Genomic DNA, 23,226 nt, shown 5'->3' with positions numbered 1-23,226 from the left:
TCGTAGAGACTTGAGACTGGTATCATTAGAAAGCTCGCCCAGCGCAAAATATGGAATCAAAAAGTTTTTTTTGATTTTCGTTTTTTACAGGGAGTTATCGAGGTTTAAACTTCTCAGAAAATTAGAGTGAATTCCGTCGTTTTTAGTTGCGTTTTCGGAATTTTTGGCTAAAATTTTGTCAATTTTGGTCAAAATTTTTGACACTCCTAACACAATCTTTGTTATCACAAATTATTTATAATTAAAACATTCGAAAAAACAGCATTAGCAGGGCGAGTTTTGGACAAATCTTGGAATGTTAAAATCCAAAAATAATTCGTATTGTAATGCTCTAAATTAATGCATCTAGTTTTATACAAGAAAGCTTATGGTCATTTCGACTTTTAGAAATATATAATTTTTAAATAAATAATGGCTTATTGAATTTTGACTCTGTTTTTTCCTTAATTTGGTCAACTCGTAGCTTGGTGTCAGCAACCAAAGATTTCTTCAACTTTTTACTGATTTAAATTTTATTCTCTATTGCGGTTTGACTCTCTAAGTTATGGTTTTCTGGCTTTGAAAATACTAGAATTCACATTTTTATTTACTTTTATGCATTTGCCCATTTTTCACGTTTTTTTTGTTCTCGTTTCGTCACATTATCAGAATTTGGCAGTTCACATCTTTACATTTTTGGCGTTCAAAATTAGGCACAATTGAACATATCAAAGTCTTGAAAGGCATAGATTATGGTTTTAACGGCTTTGACAATAATTTCTCGAAGAATTTAACTGAATTTTTTTAAAATTTTGTCTTAACTGTCGTTTATACTTTGTATTTTTAGTCGTATGAAATTCCCTGTAAAAAGAAAATTTTTGTGGGCTTTGCATGGGAAAATAGATCAGCCGATGTGCTTATATTAGTAGATAGCTGATAGCTTTAATCACTTTGAAGACAATCGTTTTCTAGAGTTAAAAAAATTTGAATTAGCAATTTTGTTCCTTCTATTGTCTATTTATTACTTGGTCTCTTTAATTACAGGCCAAATATGACATTATAGGAGTTTTCAAAAGGCATTGGTGTCGCAAAATCTAACGTTTTTAAAGAGTTCGTTATGACATTACTGGCTTCGACATTGGATTTTCACAAAAAAAATTAATTAATTTTTGGATTTTGTCATATTTGAAGTTATTTTTGAATATATTCTGGATACTTGCAGGTCTCAAGGGCTTCCCTTCGACAAATAAATTAACCTATTTAATGATTTCATTTTGTAATTAATGGCTTTCATGACTTCGGTAATAAATTTTTCGGAAAAAAACACCAGGACCACTTAATTTTGCTTTTTTTTCTTTTTTGTCTGGTCCCATGAGGTCTAATACTAAATTTTTGGTGTTCTATGATGGTGTATTTGAAGACGTTTTGAGGGCTAAGATATGGCTTTACGGCTTCCAAAGCGTTTTCTGGCCAGGTTTAATTGATTTTTTGCTTGTTGTCTATATGTTCTTCTTTTTTGTCCGCATAAAAAATTGAATACCGACAGGTCTTAATGACTCTATATCGAAACTTTGGCAACCGTAAACTTATGGGATTTTTAGTTGAATTCTAATGGTTTTCGGAACCTTGAAATTAATTATTATTTAAAAAAATTAAGCGAAATTTTCAACTTAACTATTTTTGTTCATTGTTGTCTAACTGTTACCAAACCCTATTATGGAATAATTCCATATATTTTCTGGTGAATTACAAGTTATTTTGTTTAGTTTTAGTTTTATCTGATGCTCTTTTGACTTTTTTATCAAGATTTGTTTTTTAAAGTGGACCTAAATTTTTGATGTAATTGATGTTTGTTGTGGTTGTTTTGAATTTGCTGTTCGTCTTGACTGGCTTTCTTAACATTGGCATATCTCATCAATCTAATGCATCATTTTTTACTCCAATGAGTTATTTGATTTGGAGGCTATCTCTTTGTTCATATACCAATTTTTTTTAAATACTTGAATTTTTGGGTTTTTCTATCTGTTTGGTAGACAATTATGCCAAAATTGGGGATGAGCGGGGTCGGAACCTTATGTGCGATCGCATATTAACGAGCCTCCTTGTTTGAACTTTAGGGGAAAATAGTGGAGCTGAATGTTGCGTATTATGGCACGTGGCCTATTTTTTCCTGATATCAATCTAATTTATAATGTTTTTGTCAGATATGTTTTTTGCGATTTATTTTTTATTAGTTCACTCAATGGCTAGTTTTTTTAATGGACATAGCTCAGTTCAATGTCTGTCTTTTAGGGTGGAGAATATGCGAGGTACGATAGAATCAGCTACACAACTAAACTTGTGTGGGACGAGGGTATTAAGTCTCCAATCTGGGTGGATGACTTCAAAGTATTCAGAAACAGAGCCTTCAACTCCAATCTCAACTTCATCATCCATTTGCAAGAGGTTTTTATTAGAGTACCTCTTTCCAACGAGTCGAACTTGTTAATGGATTCAAAACGAGGCGTGCAGGTCCCTGAATAGAACAATTAATGATAAGTGCAGAAAAAATAGCCTATTTCATGCTAGGGTCATGTATGAAAACTTGGATTTCATGCAAGGATCATATATGATTTCTTTGGTTTCATACTAGGATCGTACTAAGAAATCGAGTATGATCAGTATGAAATCATATATGATCTTTGTATGAAATCAAAGAAATTTCAACCCGGGTCGCTAAAGAAAACAGGCACATATGAATAAATGCTCTCGAATGAAGTTTGAAGCAATTATTGTGAACCTGTATGTCTGTCTATTATATGCTAAGTTGCGGTTGACCATTTTGGTTGCTTAGCTGGAAAATTTTAGAACATTCTTTTGCTCGCTTGAGTAATTTAATTTGATTTACGTCAACAAAGACATGATGAACTGGTAAAAGCCAAAAGCATTAAGTGTCCGAGCAGCTCTATAAGAATTGTACTAAGCTTTGTGTACAGTTTGACAAAGCTGTTGAACAACACTTGAAGAATCAGATTTTTGTGGTTTAAATCAAATCTTGGACCCTTACATCATCGCCCTCTGAAGCTAGCCACCCTGTGCCCAAGCTAACTAAAAAAAAATCAAACCCTCGTCTGTCCTTCGAGAGCAATTGGTCCGGCGGCAGTCGATTTTATTTAATTTTTCAATTTATTTCGTGTTATCGGTCATATAAAATTCATAGATAAGAATTTCACGTACATGAATAAATTAATTAAAGTCCCAATTGTCCGAGGCCCAAAATGTGATCCTGATTTATTTTATGAGCTGTGAAATAATGATAGACTGTCATTAGATTGTAAATTTTTCTTCTACATATTTGTTTACAACTACCCATACCACGGCTCAAAAGAACCATTAAATCTCTGAATTGGGTCTTAAGAACTTGAATGAAGGGCAACAAATTTTTAGGGTAATTCACTGCTTTATATTATGGACAAAGTTTACGTTATCCGTCAATTTAAGTGATGAATTTATTTTTAGAAAAATCCGTCTCTTCTGGCGACGGTTAATGTGTAGCTTTTTAGCGTAAACTGGTAAAATTAAATAAGAATTCGTGATGAAGTATTGTCACGGTTGTCCACAAAAGGCCAAAACAGCCCCAAAATGAGCAAATGTGACATTTGCAGCGTTTCGTTCAATGTATATGTACTAAAAGTTAGCTCTAATTTGTCTCTTCCCTAGTGATGAGCTGATTCAAATCTTGCAAGAATCTTGCAAGATGATTCAAAATTGCAAAATTCTTGCAAGAATCTTGCAAGATATCAATCAAGGCCAAAAAATAAATCTGGGTACAAGTGTTTTAGGAAACATCTTTGAAGCAAGTTATTGTTTATTGAACAAGTTACGAAGCCTAATTAAATGAAAAAAAATTAGCCAGGATTCAAAATCTTGCAAGAATCTTGCAAGAATCTTGCAAGATTTTGAATTCCGGAAAAAATATTTATGTGTTTTCGGTAGCTAAAACTAACTGAAAACCAAATATCATGACTGATATCAGAATTCTTGATCAGCAAAACTGAAAATAAATGACTTTTTTCGTAAACGCCTTTTGAATGTGAAATCTTGCAAGAATCTTGCAAGATTCTTGCAAGAATCTTGCAAGATTCTTGCAAGATTTTGAATTCTAATACAACTTTCCGAAAAATAAATAGAAATAACTCGAGGCAATCAAATCCGTCTTTTTAAAGTTCAATTTACCTAATAAAAAACAAAAATATTTCAATCTTTTTCTCATCTTTCATTAAAAGATTCCCTCACGTTTGCTGAAACAGTTAAGAATTTGCTTTTCCTGTGATGGCATGGAAAAAACCAGCTATCAGATTTACGAAGTTTCAGTGATGTTGCGTAATAAAGAAATGATTCGGTGGAAGTGGAACACTCCAGATTAGGTATTGGCCACAAAAAATTGCTCTGAGTTTTTCTTTGTTCTCATGCTTTCTGGTATGAAAAATATATGTTGAGGTTGTTTTGCGGTTTTGAAATTGAACTTCGAACAGTGTGATTAAAAAGCATTTGGATGCAAATTGAGCATTGCACAGTTTTTTGTCAATCCTTTAAAAATGTTTCTAATTTTCACCAGGAGTGAATAAATAGAAAAAGATGTTGTTTGATAATTTTTGATTATATGAGTAAAGTGTAATACACTATGGTACCAAAAAGCTACGTACACCTAAATATTTTTTGAAAAGCAATTCAAACATCAAGTAATATAACATTTTGAGTTCAAATTTGTTCTCTAATAACGCGTCATGACACCTTTAGCTTTTTTAACGTCTAGTAGACAGTTTTTATTGTTTTCATACAGGTTTTCCGCGACGTCTGCGTCAATTTCTTTCCGAATTTCATACACTTTTTCCTCTAAATTTTCCCAAAAAAACTGTCTGTTTTCGTAATCGTTGCTTCAAAATTGCCCATAAACTTTCAATAGGATTCAGATATGGACTGTATGCTGGCCATTCCTGTACTTTTCACTCGTTTTCTTGGAAAAAAATTGCCGATATCTTCGATTTATGCACAGGAGCATTATCTTGTTGAAAAATAATGTCCAGGAAATCCATTTTTCTTCGTAAACTTTCAAAATTACCAAATAACCGACGGCGTTTAGCTTGTTTGGACACTTAACAAGGAATTTCCGTCCATCTGATTGTATTGAACCCCGAAACATGAGTGATGATTTGTCTGAACTCAAATTTTTTTCTGTTTTTTTTCAAGAAATCTCGTCCATTTCTTTGAAAAATTCTAACAATTCCTTCGCTGGAGATGCCACTCTAATGCGCTCCAGTGAGGTTTTGGGATCATTCAAAACAGCAGTAACAAACTTTTTTTCTGATTTTTTCTGACAATTCTGGGTGTCTTCCGCTTGATTTTTGGGCTTCGAAACTGTTTTTTTTTTTCAAGTAACGTTTATTTTCATACTGTGAATTGCATCAGGATTTCAAGTTGAGTTGATTCTGTATTTTAGACCATGAAAGTCCGATATCTCGTAGCGTAGCAAATTGGCAAACTGTGAAAGAACAAAGCGGTTAAACCATCTTTTCTGTTTAAGCGGAGAAAGTGAGAATGAATTTTCTCTTAAAACTTCTAAATTTCACACTTTTTTCACGCTTTAGCGCAAATCATGCTTAACAAGCACTAATCATGCTTTAGAAGCGGAAATCATGCTGTACGTAGCTTTTTGGTACCATAGTGTATTCATGGTGGCTTGGAAGTAATACGACAGCTTGCTCAATGGAAAGTGATTAGAGTGATTAGTCAGAAAAATAAGAAATTTAATTGAGAATGACTCACAGATTCTTCAAAAATTAAAGATCTGATGAAATTTTGTACTTATCCGTTACAAACTCGCTGGTGGGTAAATTTCTTGAGCTTTCCACAGCATTAAATTGATAAACATGTTAAGAAAGCATTTGACTGGCAATTGTTATGAACAAATTTTAATCAGTTGTTAACAATTGTTTCGAATTTTGGCTATAGTAGTTTTTACCTAACTATATATGAAAGCAGGAGGCTTTCAATTATAAATTTTCTTTCTTATCAAATATCGTTATATAGTTAGGTTTAAAAAACTATAATTTTGTAGTTTGAGAACTTTGCTTAGATCGAGGTGAAGCAAATAGGCAAGAATTACAAGTATCAGCTGCAAGAACAGGCCTGGACATCAGTGAACGTGTTCTCTTTGGACTACGTTGTGAGCCAGTCGTTCCAGCTTCCTCTGCTTGAAGGAGCCCCCAGCCTGGAAGTGCTGCAGAAACTCAGACAGCACCCGGCTAAAGATGTATGCTCCCACCAAGTTCCAAATTCTATTTTCTATACGATACTGAAGTTCTCTGTACAAAATTAGATTCTCTGTTTTCAAATAGTAACATTTAAAGAAAACATGCAAAACGGAAAATGCAAAATTTTGATGATGACGGCACGTTTCAGCGCTGAAATTCTAACTTAAATGAGTCAGTATGGTCTTAACGGGACGAAAAGCGCTTAAGGTTTTTCAAAATTTTGTGCACTTCTTAGCACATTTCATACAAATCTTTCAAGAATATATTGAACTAAAACTTCATAACCTTTTAATTGCTCGTATAGGTATTGCGTGATCAAGCATTCCAGAAGAAAGTGAAGTTCATAGATGGTGCCAGTGTGTTCATACGGATAGCCGATGCTAGACGAGATGAAGAATTGGAACCAATGGTATGTATCTTGACTAATGGTGGGTAATGGTGTGACATAATCGTGGTGGAAAGTCACAGAACTCGATCAAATTAGTAAATGGATTAAGATAAACACGTACCGAAACTCGTACAGAATACTTATACCTGATAAAAACGAACAAAATTGATATTCAGCAGAACAGAAACCTTACGAGCCAGCGCCCCTACCAAATCAGGTGAACAATTTGGTCAATTTTATATTTTGATTCTCTCAAAAATCTCAATACATTCCACAAATTAGCGCAATAGTAATTAACGATGGGGGGTTGTTTTGTGATGATATTGAAAAAGAAGAATCCGCTGTCGAAAAAGGAAGAAATATGTCAAATCAAAGGTGAATTTTATAGGAATTCACAAACACTGAGTACCTACCAGCGGACAAGGCTTCCTTTTACATGAAGAAACTACCCTCTCAGCCAATCAGAACACTCATTCCGCAGGGGAAGAACCCTGAACAGTTCCAGAGAAGTCTGGCACAAAGATTTGTAGAGGTATGTTGTCAAATTTTAGAGTTAAAAAATGGAGCTTTTAAGGTCATAAAATAACCTGCAGAACTCAATCAACGCCTAAAACACATGGACAAACAAACAAATGATGTCCAGTAGCATAAATCTCAGTAGCTCACATGAAAACGTTGATGCGCAAGCAAACGCAAAAGAAACAAAAAAGCCAACACTAGTTATATTTGAACTCTTCAGTGCAGCTATTCAAAAATTGTTTTGCACATTTGTAGAAAAAAATGTGAAATACGAAACTTGTTCCCTTATTCAGACACTATGACTTCATGTTGCAGTGACATGGATATATCGTTTACATGGATAAACAGTTAAAATGTCACTGTTCGTTTACAGTGACATGGATAAACCGTTAAAAACATTTTAAAAACCTGTTCAAAAGCAAGTTTTAACTAGAACTCGAAATCCTTTGGTCGTTAATTTCGTTTTGGTTAATATTCAATTGAAAACTTTTAAGTAAAATTTAATATTTCACAGAGTGCATTTTTCACAACAAATGCTATTTGTTTTTGGTGTTTAGACTTTAATTTTTGCCGGTCCAACACATCTCTTCTGTGACTGACAATACAAACAAGGGTAAAAACCATGTTGAAATGCCGAATAGTTCCTGTTGTTACCCCCACGTCCATTTGCACACCCACTTATACATGTTATCACATTTTGTTTGCGTTTCATACAATTGCATGTACAATTATGCACAAACGGCATTTACTAATTCTTGATGCAGCGAAGTATCAAAATTAAAACATATACGGTAATGAAACTTTGCTCACAAAATAAGTAGACAAAGAACAATGCCTGTTTTTACTATTTTCGCGCTCTCTTTCGAATGACTTTATGGCATTAAGTATTTGCCAAACGGAAGGAAAATTTTACCCAATCGTCTCCCGGTGCCGGCAATTCATCATGACTAAAATAAAGGATCTCTAAAGAAAAGAAAGAACATATTTAGTGGCTGCACACATACTCGTTATATAGAACGGGGGGCAAAGGCAGGAAAGATCCCATATGACTGATATTAATAAACACCGTTTTTCAATTGTAATTCTATGATGGAATAGTGAGCATAACATCGCAGATTAGGTAAGAAAATGCAAACAGAGTAATTCTAAGGCCTAAGAATATTACTCACAGAGATCAGGCCGAATTGTAAATGTGAAAATCAATCGTTTGGCAGTACTATCTGCAGAGGTTGATTTTCCAACATATTCGTAAGATTACGTAAGATCAAATATATAAGCGATCTACAATCATAGAAATGTTTTTCATTTTTTTTCGATTTGACTTCAAAGACTGCAAAAACCATTTACACAAATTGAGGAAAATCGGCTGTATAGTTCCCGTATATTAGAATTCGGGTGCGGAGGAACTGGTTCTGCGGAGTAATAAGAAAGTCATCAGAGCGCCCAACCTTGTAGTGGATTAAAACATTAACAGTAACTGAAATTTTGTGACAAAACAGTAAACTTGAATAACTTGAAAACGAAATAAGTTATATAGAAAGTATTCTTAAATTAAATATACATGATTGAAAGCAAAACTTAAAGAGAATTTGTTGCACTTATTTTATCCATAGAAATCTACATGTCAGACGAATTGTTTATAAAACTCTGCTGTTGGACAATATACAGAATTCCTAACAACCATTCACTGATAATAAGCATTCTTTTTAATTACAAAATTCTACGCCTGTGTTGTATAAATCACACTTATGAAACAAAATAAATATATCATTTCTTTGTTATGATACAAGAATGATATCGGTGAGAAGAAAAGTAATATCAGTTCTCCAGACTTTTTCTAGACATGATCCAGGAACTAACATATTGACAGCTGTCAGAGAACATACTGTCATGTAACCCAACACAAAACAGGTCACAGTGTTATGTAGTCCAAGCTCACTTAATTAATCATTTTCTCGATCTAAACCTAGTGAAGATTTTAAGGCCACAAAACGACCTAAATAATGAAACTGAATTAGATATTCGACGTTCTGTTCGCATTGATTTCATGTTATTGGGAATAAGTAGTTGAATCATAAACTGGCTAATTTTTTAAAGATATGCAACGTATCAACGTATATAGTGTTTTTGTGCACTATTAAAGAGATTTATGGTTTTCTTCTATTGATACCAGTAGCATACATGGGTTCCTGATAATCATACAAGAATCATGTCGGCTTTGGCCGTTAGAATGTAAAGATTTCAGTTGGAAATAAGTTATAATGATTAATAGGTCGTATCAGTTTTGATCCTAGTCTGAATACAAAGAATGGTCAAACCATTATTAATGTTAGGATTTCAGCTGTCTTTGTCTATCAGTGCTGATCCAAAAATTCATGCCCAAATTATTATCTCAAATGACTCTTTGACCCGCTGAATTTCTAGTTTGCTTCAGCGGATCTGTAGGATAATGACTCATGGGAATACGCAACTAGTGCAACATATCCTTTTTGAAACCCTAATTCAATCGATAGATTGTTCTGATCACCAAAATATCTACTACTTTTTTTAAGTTAGGAGCTTAGCTGTTTGCCGCTTTCTAGAATGAGTTTCTAACAGCATAGATATTAATTTAGATTGGAAATCTTGATCATCGTTAAAGTTTACTTTACAGCTTGTGGAGAAACAGGAAGATCCAAGAGAGTTAGTATGGGACCGAATATCAAACCATTATCTATTATTACCCTTTCATCAAGTCAGATCCCAACAATGCTCAAACAAACTATGCTCCTCTTCATTTTGTCATGTGATCAAATTCATTCTTTTTCAAGATATTAAATCCATCAATTTACCATATTTAACTCTCGGGGACTGGCAAAACACATTAGTCGTTTCATTTATGGTAACAAACAGTTTAATTATTTGTTGAACAATTTCCTCAGTTTTTAACCATATTTCAAAGCATCTTTCACCATTTAACCATACTCAAACAAGTGTATTTGAACAGTTAAAACGGGATCATATTTAAAAATTGCGACCAAAAGTCGGAATTTGTAAAATCATCTAATATATTTTTCATAAATGGGATGGTTCGGAAGCCGTAGCTTTCAGTTATTATAGCGAAGACTTTGCCGGTCCCTGATCAAATTTTCCCCTTCTATGCTTAACGTTTTTAATATAAATCAACGGAACATAGTCACATATTAAATTCTTCATCAAATCACCATTATTGTAAAGACGTAACAAAAAACCATTCAAGAGATAGATCTTGGATATAATACGCGGAATCGACTTCTTCATTCCTGCCTGTCTTGAAAACAAGAGAATTTCAATCCTTTGGATGTGAATGATGTCCAAAAAACAGCCCCTTATCCAAGTTCACACAATGCGCAAATTTAGTCACGCAGCGCCGAACTTTATTAATTCTCAATCTGTATTATCACTACAGCCATAAATTTAGATAGTAATTTGTAATGCAGTTCTTCAAAAAAACGAAAACTTTCGAAGTTCAAAAAAATTAGCTTTTCAGTCTGAGTTACTGTATGTCAAGTTCAACTTGACTTGCAGCAACTCAGACTCAACATTAGGAAGACGTTTTTGCTGATAAGATGATGAACAAAACATTTCAACAAAAGAAGTTCTTTTTTGAATTATTTTTTCTTCATTCCTTCTAATGTTGATCCTCAGTTCTTTGCTATATTGCTGTCATACTTTGACCTTATTTTTTTATCCAAAAGAGCAAACGGACTTCTTTCATTAGGTTGCGAACCATGATATGTTCAATTAATGTCTGTCCTATACACATTAACAATGAAAAAATCGCATTGGGCCAAAAAATACTATCAAGATTGCAGAAAAACTAGAAAAAAATAAAAATCTATTAATCGGTTCTACTTAAACCAGAATCCAACAAGGCGGCACGCTTGTTCTATGCGTGGCACAGAATGTTCCCAGATTCGCATATGAAAGCATTTCATTTATCATATCAATATATTTGAAATGATGTTGCAGAAACGTTTATTTTAGTGCAAACAAGGTTTTCATTGTTATTTGGCTGGAATTTAAAAGAAAACAACAAGGAAGGAAAAACCTTTGACTGTTCAGAGGAATCAAAAAGCCTAACAAACTTTCAATTACTAAAGAGCCCTTAGTTGCACATAATATATTGATATATATTATCAAAAGATTTTACTGAAATGTTTTTTCAGTAAATATAAACTATTTGATTTTCATTTCTTTTTGCATTTTTGGTGGTTTTGATTACGCTTTATCAGTTTTTGTCTATAGCTGCAGAAGTCAAAACAATTTTGTGTCTTGATAATCGAAAAGGAAACCAAAAGCATCAAGGAAAAAGCGGTCTCTAACCAAGTGCTTTCTTTACTTTTTTTTGATTTCATATAATTTGTTGACTTCAGATTTTATATCGGAGACGCACAAGGCTGGAATTTCGAAAAATGTTTTAGTTCGAACTGCCATCGTTGATTCGATTATGTGACTTACGTTTTCAACGTGACAAATTTGTTTCATTTTCTCTCAGGTTTTTTCTATTAATGTCTGTCTGAGAAGCGCAGCAGGACAAGTCCTGACAAAAAATTCAAGAAAGAGCAACAAAAGATGCAATTATGACCACCTAGTTGATTTCAATACCACCGACATGTTTTGCTATCCATGAACCATATGGGGTTACGCAATTGAGAAAATGCCTTAAAATACTATCTCAAAACTGTCATATTCAATCTAATCAAACAAGAATTTGAATCCCAGGTTAAACTTAGCACTTTGATGAAGCATAACCAACATTCTATAAAGAATTGGAAAAATATGGGCACCTAAACTGATGAAAGAAAACAGCAAGATCAATAGGATCGTCAGGAGAAGTTGCATCCCACTTTTGGGGAAACAATTTAAATTTTGAATAAAGTACTTTAAAATCCAAAAAGTATAAAGCATACAGAATTGCGTATGATAGTAAATTGTTGCAATGTAGCAGTAAAAAACTTGAGCTTGAAAAAAATTGGAGTAAGTTTTTTGTGTTATGTTAATGGTTTTAATGCTCCGTTTTATGTCTTTTATAGTTATTTGGGTATTAAAGATGAGCAACTTGCAAACTTTTTTTAAAACTGTTTTTAACTTTTAATAGAGCTATAAGCTACGTACAAGAAGCATCAAAGCCCAGAAGATATATGTTTTTTAAAGAGCAATTAAAACAAGTCATTTACTTTTTCCGCAGAGAAAGACAAATTATATATTATAATTAAATTGGAAAGAAAAGTTTTATTTTCACTGAAATGTATTTGAAAAACTTGTTTCCTAAAAAACTGCATAATTATTAAAAACATAAAGAGACGGACAATATGCATACACATTTATTTGAAAAAGATTTTTCATAAAACATCCAACGAATTGTCAACGACAGGACGAACTAAGAGCAAAATACATCGAAAGCAGATCCGGACAAAGTTGGAACAATGTAAAGCTTTTTTTTGAAAAAAACACACATTTTTCTAAGCAGCTGTTTCATGAAAACAAACTCAGGCACCAAACAATACATATAAATTAGACTCTAATAAATGGATTCTCTTCATAATTGATGATCGGAAAAATCTTCACAAAAAATATGACAAGAAGAACTAGAGCCAAAAAATTATCTAAAAAAATATATATGATCTTTGAAGACAAAAAATTATCAGAATCTTAAAAAAGTTGTTCGCATAATTGAGGATAAGCACAAAAACAAATTATTTCTTATTTTTTAAAATTATTTGTAAGGAAATCTGATATTGAAAAGGGGGATTGGTAAGCGAGATAACAAAGGGGGATAAAACTAGCAGTCATAGCATCTCCGATAAATGTAAACTCGTGAAATAGTTTTTCCTCTGGTACTTGAAGAATAGCTGTAAGAGCTTAAAACTGTTTCTTGCTACTTGTTGGGCCAGTGATAATAAAATCACTCCACAAACTTCACTTCCAATTGACCTCAAAGTCACTGAAAAGTACAAAGTGTTCTCTGAAAGAGTTTGCACAAAGTACAAAATTATAAGTTATACGACAGGAGCTCAATAACAGCTGACTGAGTACAAGAAGCTCCTGCTATCTACTGATGTTAGTTGCTGTTTTAATGATTGAAAAATATATGAAACAAAGATTTTCAAAAGATGCCTAAAATTCAAAACTTGACCTTTAAAAAAATTCAAAGAGGTAGTTACTTCTGTTTCAAATCCAAGTGTACACCAAAAGGCTACACAATGCAGAAACAAGCATTTTTTGCTTTCCAGTCAAGGAGCATGTGGAACAATTATGATCGCTAAAGAGGATCTTGTTCTAGGATTTTATCTAGAATAACCTCAAACAACAGCTAGTTGTGTAATTTGACTGAATTTTGACCAAATTTTAGCTAAATTTTTATCAAAATTGAGGCTAAATTGCATCACATTCTGGGGCAAATTTGTTGCCAAGTCCGCTCTAAAAAATCAAAAATTACCAAAACTTCTCTGTAGTAAAATTCTAGGGTAGAGCTTGAAATTGATACCACATAAAATAGTCTCATTAAGTTCGTTCAGTTCATTTTATATTGGTTCATTCATATATTGTCGCTTCATTTTTAAGAGTAACCTGAATTCTGTTTTTCATGTCTATTTTAGTAACAATTATTTTTTGGAGAAGGAAAAAAGCTAAGTTTTCGTACTTTTTAGCTCGCAAATGTGATTCAACCTGGTGCTCAATTAGTGCTGGTTTGCAAGGAGCTTTACTCGAAACATTTCAAATAAATTTTTGAATTGAGCTAACAAGCTAAGAAGAATCAGCTCCGACAAAAAGAAATTCGCGTTTACAAATTAAAGCAATTTTTTCAATTCAAACCATTAGATGCTAAACAAAAACAAAACGAAAACGCTGACGAAAAAACGCAATTCTTTTGTTCAGTGCTTTGCAAAGTATTGAAATTTTCTGAAAACAGACCTTTATGAACGAAGGAAAAATGATGCTGCAACAGATTGAATAAGTCAAAATCCCGTTTGTAAATATGATTCAAACTCAATTTTGATTAAAAAAGGTTTTATTCATATTTTATACTGCCAAGCAATCGAGTCTTACAATCTTAAGCAAAATTGATCAGATAATTTTTGGCTGCATTTAATAAAACTGCTCAATTGTCCGACGATCGATGATTTGTTTGGTGAATACGTGATTTTTAATGCTCAGAAACTATTCAACACAGCATTTAATGAAAATAAAACATTCTCCTTGATGCCCTTTTTAGGTAAATTGCTTGAATATACGATAATGAAAACTTTATGTTTTAGCTAATTGACAAGTTGATAGAGGACAATGACCCCTACAGATTGAGCTACACGTGATTGAACAAAAACTTGCCACATGCTTGCTGTTTGTCAAAAATAAATACAACTTTGATTGTTGTCAACTTTTAATACAACCAATGATTGTTTTATTTAGCAATTGAATTTAAAGCATATTTTGTCCGACTGAACTAAAGAATGGCAATAGCCAGTTGTACTAGAAATTTGGTGGGGTTATTTTGACAAATTTATCCCTTGAAACCCCATCGGAGTATAGTCCGGTTTGAGTAAATTTCTGAAACCTGTGATTAAATTGAGCAAAACTGCGCTTAGATTTCGAGCATCTCAGCTCAAAACCCTTTATCACGTTTTTTGCCAGGGTCAATTTCACTAGATTTAATTTTGTAAAGTTACTCAGATTAGCAATCTTTTCCTTTTTGCAATCTGAATTCGAAAGAGCATTTTGAAAATCGAATTTTGCGCATGCTTTGTGCAATTCTTACATCTGAACAAAAGGAAAATGTTGTTCGCATGTATTATCTATAAAGATTAGAGAAATGAAAACGATATTGGATTGAGGCAACTAATAGGTTAAGAGCGATTTCGCAAGTACATCGCGGCAGCTTTAAATTTACTAATTAGGTTCTGGTATAGATTCGTAAAATTATCAAACAGCTTGTTGAAAACGATGATGCATTTCATCTATTGCAAACTTAAATTAAAATGTTGGCTAATTCAAATCTTAGATATAAAAATTTGACAGCTTTGAAAATGCGGGACATAATTATGAGCAAAATTTGTCGTCAAACCTACAAGCAAGTACCGCCAACACGTTCTAATGGGCGCTAGAAATCCAACAACGCCTCACTGGAGACAAATTATGAGATAACCTTTTAAATGTTTGAAGTAATTATAACAGTTCAAATAAAATTTTCTTACTCAAACTATTAATATTCTTTCAAAAATTTAAAGAAATTTTCAAAGTTTGTCTCTAGTGAGGCCTCGTTGGATTTGTAAGGCTTGTAGTTTCCGTTTCTCTTAAAAAATGTTTGCGCTTCTTGTGACACAACACTACTGTAACTGTTGTCACCAGCACTGCAGCCCGGACCGAGGATTTTGGCCAAAATAATGTAAGATCAGCGGCAACTAGCGTTGACAAATTGGAAAATTCACCGCAATTTTCTTACATAATTTTGCGTTCAATGCGTTGAAATTAAAGACAAAAATTCAACGCATTCAACGCAAAATTATGTAAGAAATGGCGGCGAATTTTCAAACTTGTCAACGCTAGTTGCCGCTGATCTTACATATTTAGCGTTGAATTTAGCGTAGATCTTACATATTTAGAGTAGAATTTAGCATAGATCTTACATAATTAGCGTTGAATTTAGCGTAGATCTTACATATTTTTCAGTTGAATTTAGCGTTGATCTTACAAAAAATCAAAGCAATCACTTAAACTATTAACCTCCAATTGCGTATAGGACTCGAACTACTGACCTCCTGCTTGCATGTCGCCTCTTCTACCAATGTGCCACAGTACCTTGGTTTCCTTAAGAGCCGCAATCTTTACATAATTTGATTGAATTTAGCGTAGAACTTGCATATATTTCGTTGAAATTAGCGTAGATCTTAAATATTTTTCGTTGAAATCAGCATTGATCTTACATATTGGCGCTAACTTTAGCGTAGATCTTACACGTTTTCCGTTGAATTTAGCCGATATCTTACATAAATTTATCATATTCAACGCATTTACCCTGTGAGGCGTACTGGGAAAAATTTAAATTTTTTTTCAAGTATTGAAAAAAATTTGAATTCCTAATATGGTCTGAAACTCTTAATGCACCGTAGGAGAGCACTCAAAAGTTAATTTTTGCTGGCTTCATTTTTCTCACTTGTGCAGTATAGGGGTCGAGACAGTAAAAAAATTGGATTTTCAAAAAATAAAGTTAAAAAAGTTTTGAAATCGTGAAATGATCTGAAATAGATTTTTCACTATAAAAGAGCACTAAAAAATAATTTTTTGCTGGCTTCACTTTTATCACCTGTGCAGTATAGGGGTTCAAAACGGTAAAAAAAATTAGTTTTTTGAAAAAAACTTGAAAAGTTTGAAATCTTAAAATGGTCTGTATTGGATTTTACACTATGAAAGAACACTAAAAAATGATTTTTTTCTGACTTCTTGTTTCTCATTTTTGCAGTATAGGTTTCGAAACAGTGAAAAAAATTAATTTTTCAAACAAAAAAAACTTGAAAATGTTTTGAAATCGTTAAATGATCTGAAATAGATTTTGCACTATAAAAGAGCACTAAAAAGTGATTTTTTGCTGGCTTCACTTTTCTCACCTGTGCAGTATAGGGGTCGAAACAGTAAAAAAATTAATTTTTTGAAAAAAATTGAAAATTTGAAATCGTAAAATGGTCTGTATTGGATTTTGCAGTATGAAAGAACACTAAAAAATTATTTTTTTCGGACTTCTTGTTTCTCCCTTTTTCAGTATGGGGTTCGAAACTGTGAAAAAAATTGATTTTTCGAAAACAAAACTTGAAAAAGTTTTGAAATCGTAAATTGATCTGATATAGATTTTGCACTATAAAAGAGCAGTAAAAAATGATTTTTTGCTGGCTTCACTTTTCTCACCTGTGCAGTATAGGGGTCGAAACAGTAAAAAAAATTAATTTTTTGAAAAAAAATGAAAATTTGAAATCGTAAAATGGTCTGTATCGGATTTTGCAGTATGAAAGAACACTAAAAAATTATTTTTTTCTGACTTCTTGTTTCTCCCTTTTGCAGTATAGGGTTCGAAACAGTGAAAAAAATTGATTTTTCGAAAAAAAACTTGAAAAAGTTTTGAAATCGTGAAATGATCTGAAATATTTTTTGCACTATAAAAGAGCACTAAAAAGTGATTTTTTGCTGGCTTCACTTTTCTCGCCTGTGCAGTATAGGGTGTCGAAACAGTAAAAAAATTATTTTTTCGAAAAAAAATTGAAAATTTGAAATCGTAAAATGGTCTGAAATGGATTTTTCACTATAAAAGAGCACTAAAAAGTGGTTTTTTGCTGACTTCGCTTTTATCCCCTGTGAAGTATAGGGGTCGAAACAGTGAAAAAATTAATTTTTTGAAAAAAAAATGAAAATTTGAAATCGTAGAATGGTCTGTATTGGATTTTGCAGTATGAAAGAACACTAAAAAATTATTTTTTTTGGACTTCTTGTTTCTGCCTTTTGCAGTATGGGGTTCGAAACAGTGAAAAAAAATGATTTTTCGAAATGAAAAAAAAATAACTTAAAAAATTTTTGAAATCGTAATGTGGTCTGGAATGAAATAGAAGAAATTCAACAATAAATATGTAAGATCTACGCCAAAATTCAACTCAAAGTATGTAAGATTGGCGTTGAATGCGTTGAATTTATGTAAGATCTACGCTAAATTCAACGCTAAGTATGTAAGGTCTACGCTAAAATTCAACGCTAAATATGTAAGATATACGCAAAAATTCAACACAAAAAATGTATGAATGGCGTTGAATGCGTTGAATTTTTGTAGGATTTACGCTAAAAATCAACGCTTAATATGTAAAATCTACGCCAAAATTCAACGCAAAATAGGTGAGATTGGCCTTGAATGCGTTGAGTTTATGTAAGATCTACGCTAAAATCAACGCTAAGTATGTAAGATCTACGCTAAAATTCAACGCTAAATATGTAAGATATACGCAAAAATTCAACACAAAAAATGTATGAATGGCGTTGAATGCGTTGAATTTTTGTAGGATTTACGCTAAAAATCAACGCTTAATATGTAAAATCTACGCCAAAATTCAACGCAAAATAGGTGAGATTGGCCTTGAATGCGTTGAGTTTATGTAAGATCTACGCTAAAATCAACGCTAAATATGTAAGATCTACGCTAAAATTCAACGCTAAATGCGTAAGATTTACGACAAAATTCAACGCAAAATTATGTAAGATTGGCGTTGAATTTATGTAAGATCTACGCTCAAGCGTAGATCTTACATAAATTCAACGCATTCAACGCCAGTCTTACATAATTTTGCGTTTTTTAGCAATGACGAACCTTACATCCATTTGCGCTATTGCCCCTCTCGCTTTTCCCCCAATGCGCTACTCACTCGCAGTTTGGCGCAAGACGTTTGCGCCATTGCATTTCAAAAAGCTGAGCAATTTAGTACGGTAGGGGGAGGGGGTAGAGGGGGGAGTTGGAGGGGTTGCAATCAAAATACAACTCACCAATCAGTTTTTGGGGAGAAAAACGAGGCAAAGACAGCAAACAAAATTGATAGCAATCAACGAACAACCAATTCCAAATTTGAAAAAATTGAACGAAACGAAATCAATTTCACAGTTAAAAAATTTTGAAAAAAAAATAGCAATTGAAGTTTGTAAACACTTTAATTGTTAAGTAATCCTAATGTAATTTCTGTTCGAGCTTCCAATTTAACTGTATTTCTTTCGATACAAATCAATTTTCAGTTGATCGTGATCAAAGCTAAGCTTTGGACAGCATAATTAACTTAAATCCAAATCAAATTTTAGTTTTAACTTTCCTAGCAATTTAATCCATCTAACCAGAGGACGAAATTTGCGGAGCAGAAGTCGTACATTTTTCGCAGCAATTTGATTTTTAAAAATGAAAAAAATGCAACCGTCGATCGCGCCGCGATTCATTGCATAACAACTCTAATCAAGTATTGGTAATTTGCCTCGCGAATCAAACAACTGGAGTTCGCATTCTAATGCAAATGACATGGCGCAGTGGGCAAGTAGAGACTATAGGAAGGCTCCGCTCTATATCGGATCCCTCTGGAAAGGGAAAACTACAGAGCAGAAAACTACAAAAGTTGAAAAGTCCACACGAACTCGCAAAAAAATGTCCTTGAGACACTGCTAGATGAACGCCACCTTAGCCGAAATACAAAGACCTCATAGATTACCCAAGATTCACGTGATTTGTCTGAGATTCACGTGATTTAGCACGTGCTATTCACGTGAGTTAAAGTTAACACGGTGACGTTGTCCTTTCTTCAAATCAAGAATTGAAAATGGTTTAAAAATTCGCAATTGCAATTTTATGCATGGCCATTGTCCTTCTGACCTCTATAGAAGCAACAGGGAAGACAGGTTGTATGACAGATGTTTAATTGTAAGCCCGGGAAGATTTGCGTCAGACGTCGAGGAGCTGCAATCAAGCGACAGTTCGGATGCATGGAAGACCCAATTGTGATGAGGGATTATTTTAAAATTTGCGTAGTTGGGGAAAGAACGTAGAGAAGCACCCCCTTACGAAAACTTTGAACTAAAATTTGAGTAACTAAGTGTATACATTTAAATTCCTGATTATTCTGAAGGCATGTAAACTTTAACTTTTCGGTTATATTATTAATTTACATGTTTGGAAGAAAAAAAAAGGAAACAAAAAAAAGAACGTCAGAGAAAATTAATCAGAAACGTTTTCACTAACATGCAGGAGAACGACCGTCAGAGATATTTTCTACGCAATACTGTAGAGCCAAATTAAGCATTAAGAAAGGCAATAAGCTTGGAAAAGTGCCGCTTAAATCAACGGAAAGTAATATCAAACATTTGAACAGACTGAATGCACTTCAATTTAGCAAACAATTTTTGGGGAGAAAAAACGAGCTAAGGACAACAAACACAAAATGATAGCAATCGACGAAAAACCAATTCCAAATTTTTAGACAGAATTGGTCATCAGAACGTTAACTTATTTGTACGGCAGTGGGTAAAAAATGCTTTCATTGTGGTCTTCAAAAATGAATTTGATTTGATTTGTCAAAATTAAGTAAACGAAATGAAGAAATCAATTGCATTATCCAAAAAATAAATAAAAAAAAAACAAATAAACAACAAGATGACTCATAAAACTATAATGCACAAAATTTCAGTAAATTGTATAATTCAAATTGCAGTTCCTCATACGATAATTATATAACAAGGTTCTACTATAATTCTTTGAATGACATCGGTTCACAAAACAAGTAATGTGATCGGAAATACGAACTGCTCCCTGCTTATGGAGTTGCGAATGTTCTCTAACAAAAAATTGACAAGATTGGAATTAAAAAAACATACATTTCAACAATTGTAAAAAACAGTAAAATTGGATCAACCAATCAAATTAGCTTTTGATACTAAAACTCTCAATAAATCAATTCAAAAAAATAAGTACTGAGTGCCGAAAATTGAACTCAAACGCACCGCAAGATACAATAAACTACTCGTCGAAATGTTAGCATTACGGGTGCACTTTTAAATTTACATCCAGATACGGTCGCCATTGAAATTTTTTTCTTTGTAAGAGACAAAATGGCAATGATAATCGCTTCAGAGCTAGATTTTACGGCCTCAATGATAGTCCTGCGAAAATGCTGAAAACCATTGCGTTTGATTTAATTGATCATAAAATGCATGATGTTTTTTCGTCCAAATCTTTTTGTAAATAGAGGAAACAGGAAGATCAAATTGATCTGGTTAAGAAATGCTTGTTTGATATGGATGATGAATTTTCAAAAATTGACTGAGAAAAATGTCACCTCGCAAAAATTGAGGCGAAAGATTGGGGACATCATTTCCTTCAAACAGACATGGATGCATTGAGACACTGCAATCAAGAACAGATCATACAAAATTTCGACTTTTTTCTCTTTTTCTGTTACCATTTTTTATATATTTTAAACTACCAAAATTTGACTTTTTTATCAAATAGTAAAAATTATGCCAAACCCTTCTTCGAGAAAAACGCCATGTTTAGAGACAGAAACATTAAGTACATTTTCATTAGTTAAAAAATCTCTCGGGCTACTGAAAATAAGCATTTCTCTCCAAAATTATGTAACGCTAAAATTATGTGACGTATCTTGGCGTGTATTACATGCAATTGCCATACTTTGTATGGCAAAGGGGGCATTTGCATCCAATTTTCTGAGTAACGTGTAGAAGCGATAAAACGTCAGTAGGCTAAAGTTTTGGATGTTTTTTGAGCAAGAAAAAATGTTAAACAGTACGTACGCGGACGACCATTTCAAGTAAAAACAGAACATAGAGCCTTTTTGCCAATAATGCAAGAACACGGCTATAAAAATTTTTTATTAGCAGACTAACTCGATGGAGCGATAGATTTTCACCATTCCTGTTTTCAATAGTTTTTTTCTAGTCTCTGAAATAGAAGTAGTTGTTTACTTTTCATGCGATCTGCTAAAAAAACGTCGAAAAAATCCCTAAATCAGATGAATTTTTTCAGAACAAAAATAGGCTCCATACCACTGAACGCTTTCCGCTGAAAGACAAATACTACACTAATTTTGCTTCGCAAAAACAAGATAGAGCAAAAGTATAATTTTGCAAACCAATAAAACGGACGTGTCCATTTCTCAACGCAAAAACCGGATTCAGAAAATAAATTTATAGATAAGGCAATGGCTCAGCATTAAATGCCAGTGAGTGCAATTTCAATTATAATCAAGCAAATACAAATATTGCAAGTAACGCTTTTTGCCAATTAAGCCACTGCAAAACCGTTTAACTCTCAGTTTACAAATTTCAAAAAAAGACTCTTATCGATTTCCCTCAGTAATAACGATGACCAGTTCAGACGAAGAAAAGCTCCACAAAATCAAACAAAAAACTCATCTTAAAGTTCGGCTCTGTGATGGAGCCGGTCCCTCAAAACCCATAACTAAACCGACACTGCAACAGATGCAGTAATTTCAGAAGGTAATGCCCCTTTAACGGACAGGTAAAGCGATGCATTAGTCTTCGAGCTTTCAATATTTTTCCCAATAATTCCTTCTTGTTAGTATGAGGTCTAACGTGTTAAATTTGCTGCTCAAAACGAACTTAATCTAAAAGCTTCGATTAAATCAGTCGTATATCAACTCAATATCTGCAGCCCGGAGTCGACCTTCTGTAGTATTAAGAGAGCCGTTACAAATGAACGGATAATTAATCCCGCATTAGAGCGAACGTATTTAGGCGCTAATTAACCATTCTTTCGCCGCGCGCTAAACAAACTAACGCTTGTTAAGACTACCAGTACACAAGTATTTAAACAACTCAGTTCGACTTATTTAAATAACACAACTTTAGGCCTGGATCTCCTCGCTTATATCCAGGATAGAAAATGTACATTGTTGAACGTAGGCGGCCTGTAAAACCACAGTTTCTTTTGATTTAAATTACTTCTGCTTTTGACAGTTGCAATGCAGATCTTTCCCCCCAAGTTCAATAAAGATGAAGCAGATTGCTTCAGGGGAAAAGACAATAGAGTCTCATAAAAAGCCCCCAAGAAAACCATAATTGTTGCGGTTTTAGAAGAGGGGAAAAGCAGAAAACAGGCGCCTACGAAATCAATAATTGATGCTCTCAGCTTTTTAGATTTTTATTATTTTTTGGAGTTTCAATAATTTCTCCGTGAGATAAAAAAGAGTTAATTCTCTTGCCTTCTCGGCCAATAGGAAAATTAAGAAGCACCTCACTATGAACGTGAGTTTGTGATTCGCTCCCTATCGGCCCAAACGGAGCTGAGAGGAATTAATTGTTTCTCTCAGCGAAGTGGGACGGAATAAAATTAGAGAGACAGAAATCACTCCCAGAAACAAGCAGCAGACAACTGCTTTCATTTTTCTCAAAATTTAACTTCACTTTAACAATAAAATAGTCGAACAAAATTGTTTAATAACTTAGACAAATAATTCCAGATTTAATTTTAAAAACTTTCTTTTTCGT

At 33.2% G+C, this 23,226-nt stretch overlaps 1 protein-coding gene across 2 annotated transcripts in view; it reads left to right on the top strand.

Moving 5' to 3' along the window:
• Positions 1–14,639, top strand: part of LOC142342860 (uncharacterized) — a 71,279-nt gene extending 56,640 nt beyond the window's left edge. For both annotated transcript variants that reach the window (XM_075394493.1, XM_075394494.1), the window contains 5 exons: positions 2,272–2,424; positions 6,095–6,271; positions 6,577–6,681; positions 7,049–7,192; positions 14,460–14,639. In XM_075394493.1, coding sequence (XP_075250608.1) covers positions 2,272–2,424; positions 6,095–6,271; positions 6,577–6,681; positions 7,049–7,192; positions 14,460–14,513 — 633 coding nt within the window. In that variant the 3' untranslated portion in view covers positions 14,514–14,639. The remainder of the gene's footprint in view (positions 1–2,271; positions 2,425–6,094; positions 6,272–6,576; positions 6,682–7,048; positions 7,193–14,459) is intronic.
• Positions 14,640–23,226: the final 8,587 nt, after the last annotated feature.

This window comes from Convolutriloba macropyga, chromosome 7, assembly GCF_964194025.1.
Source record: "Convolutriloba macropyga chromosome 7, txConMacr16.3, whole genome shotgun sequence".
NCBI classification, from domain to species: Eukaryota; Metazoa; Xenacoelomorpha; order Acoela; family Convolutidae; genus Convolutriloba; species Convolutriloba macropyga.
The sequence above is the reverse complement of the archived record's forward strand: the minus strand, read 5'-3'. Positions and strand labels throughout refer to the sequence as shown.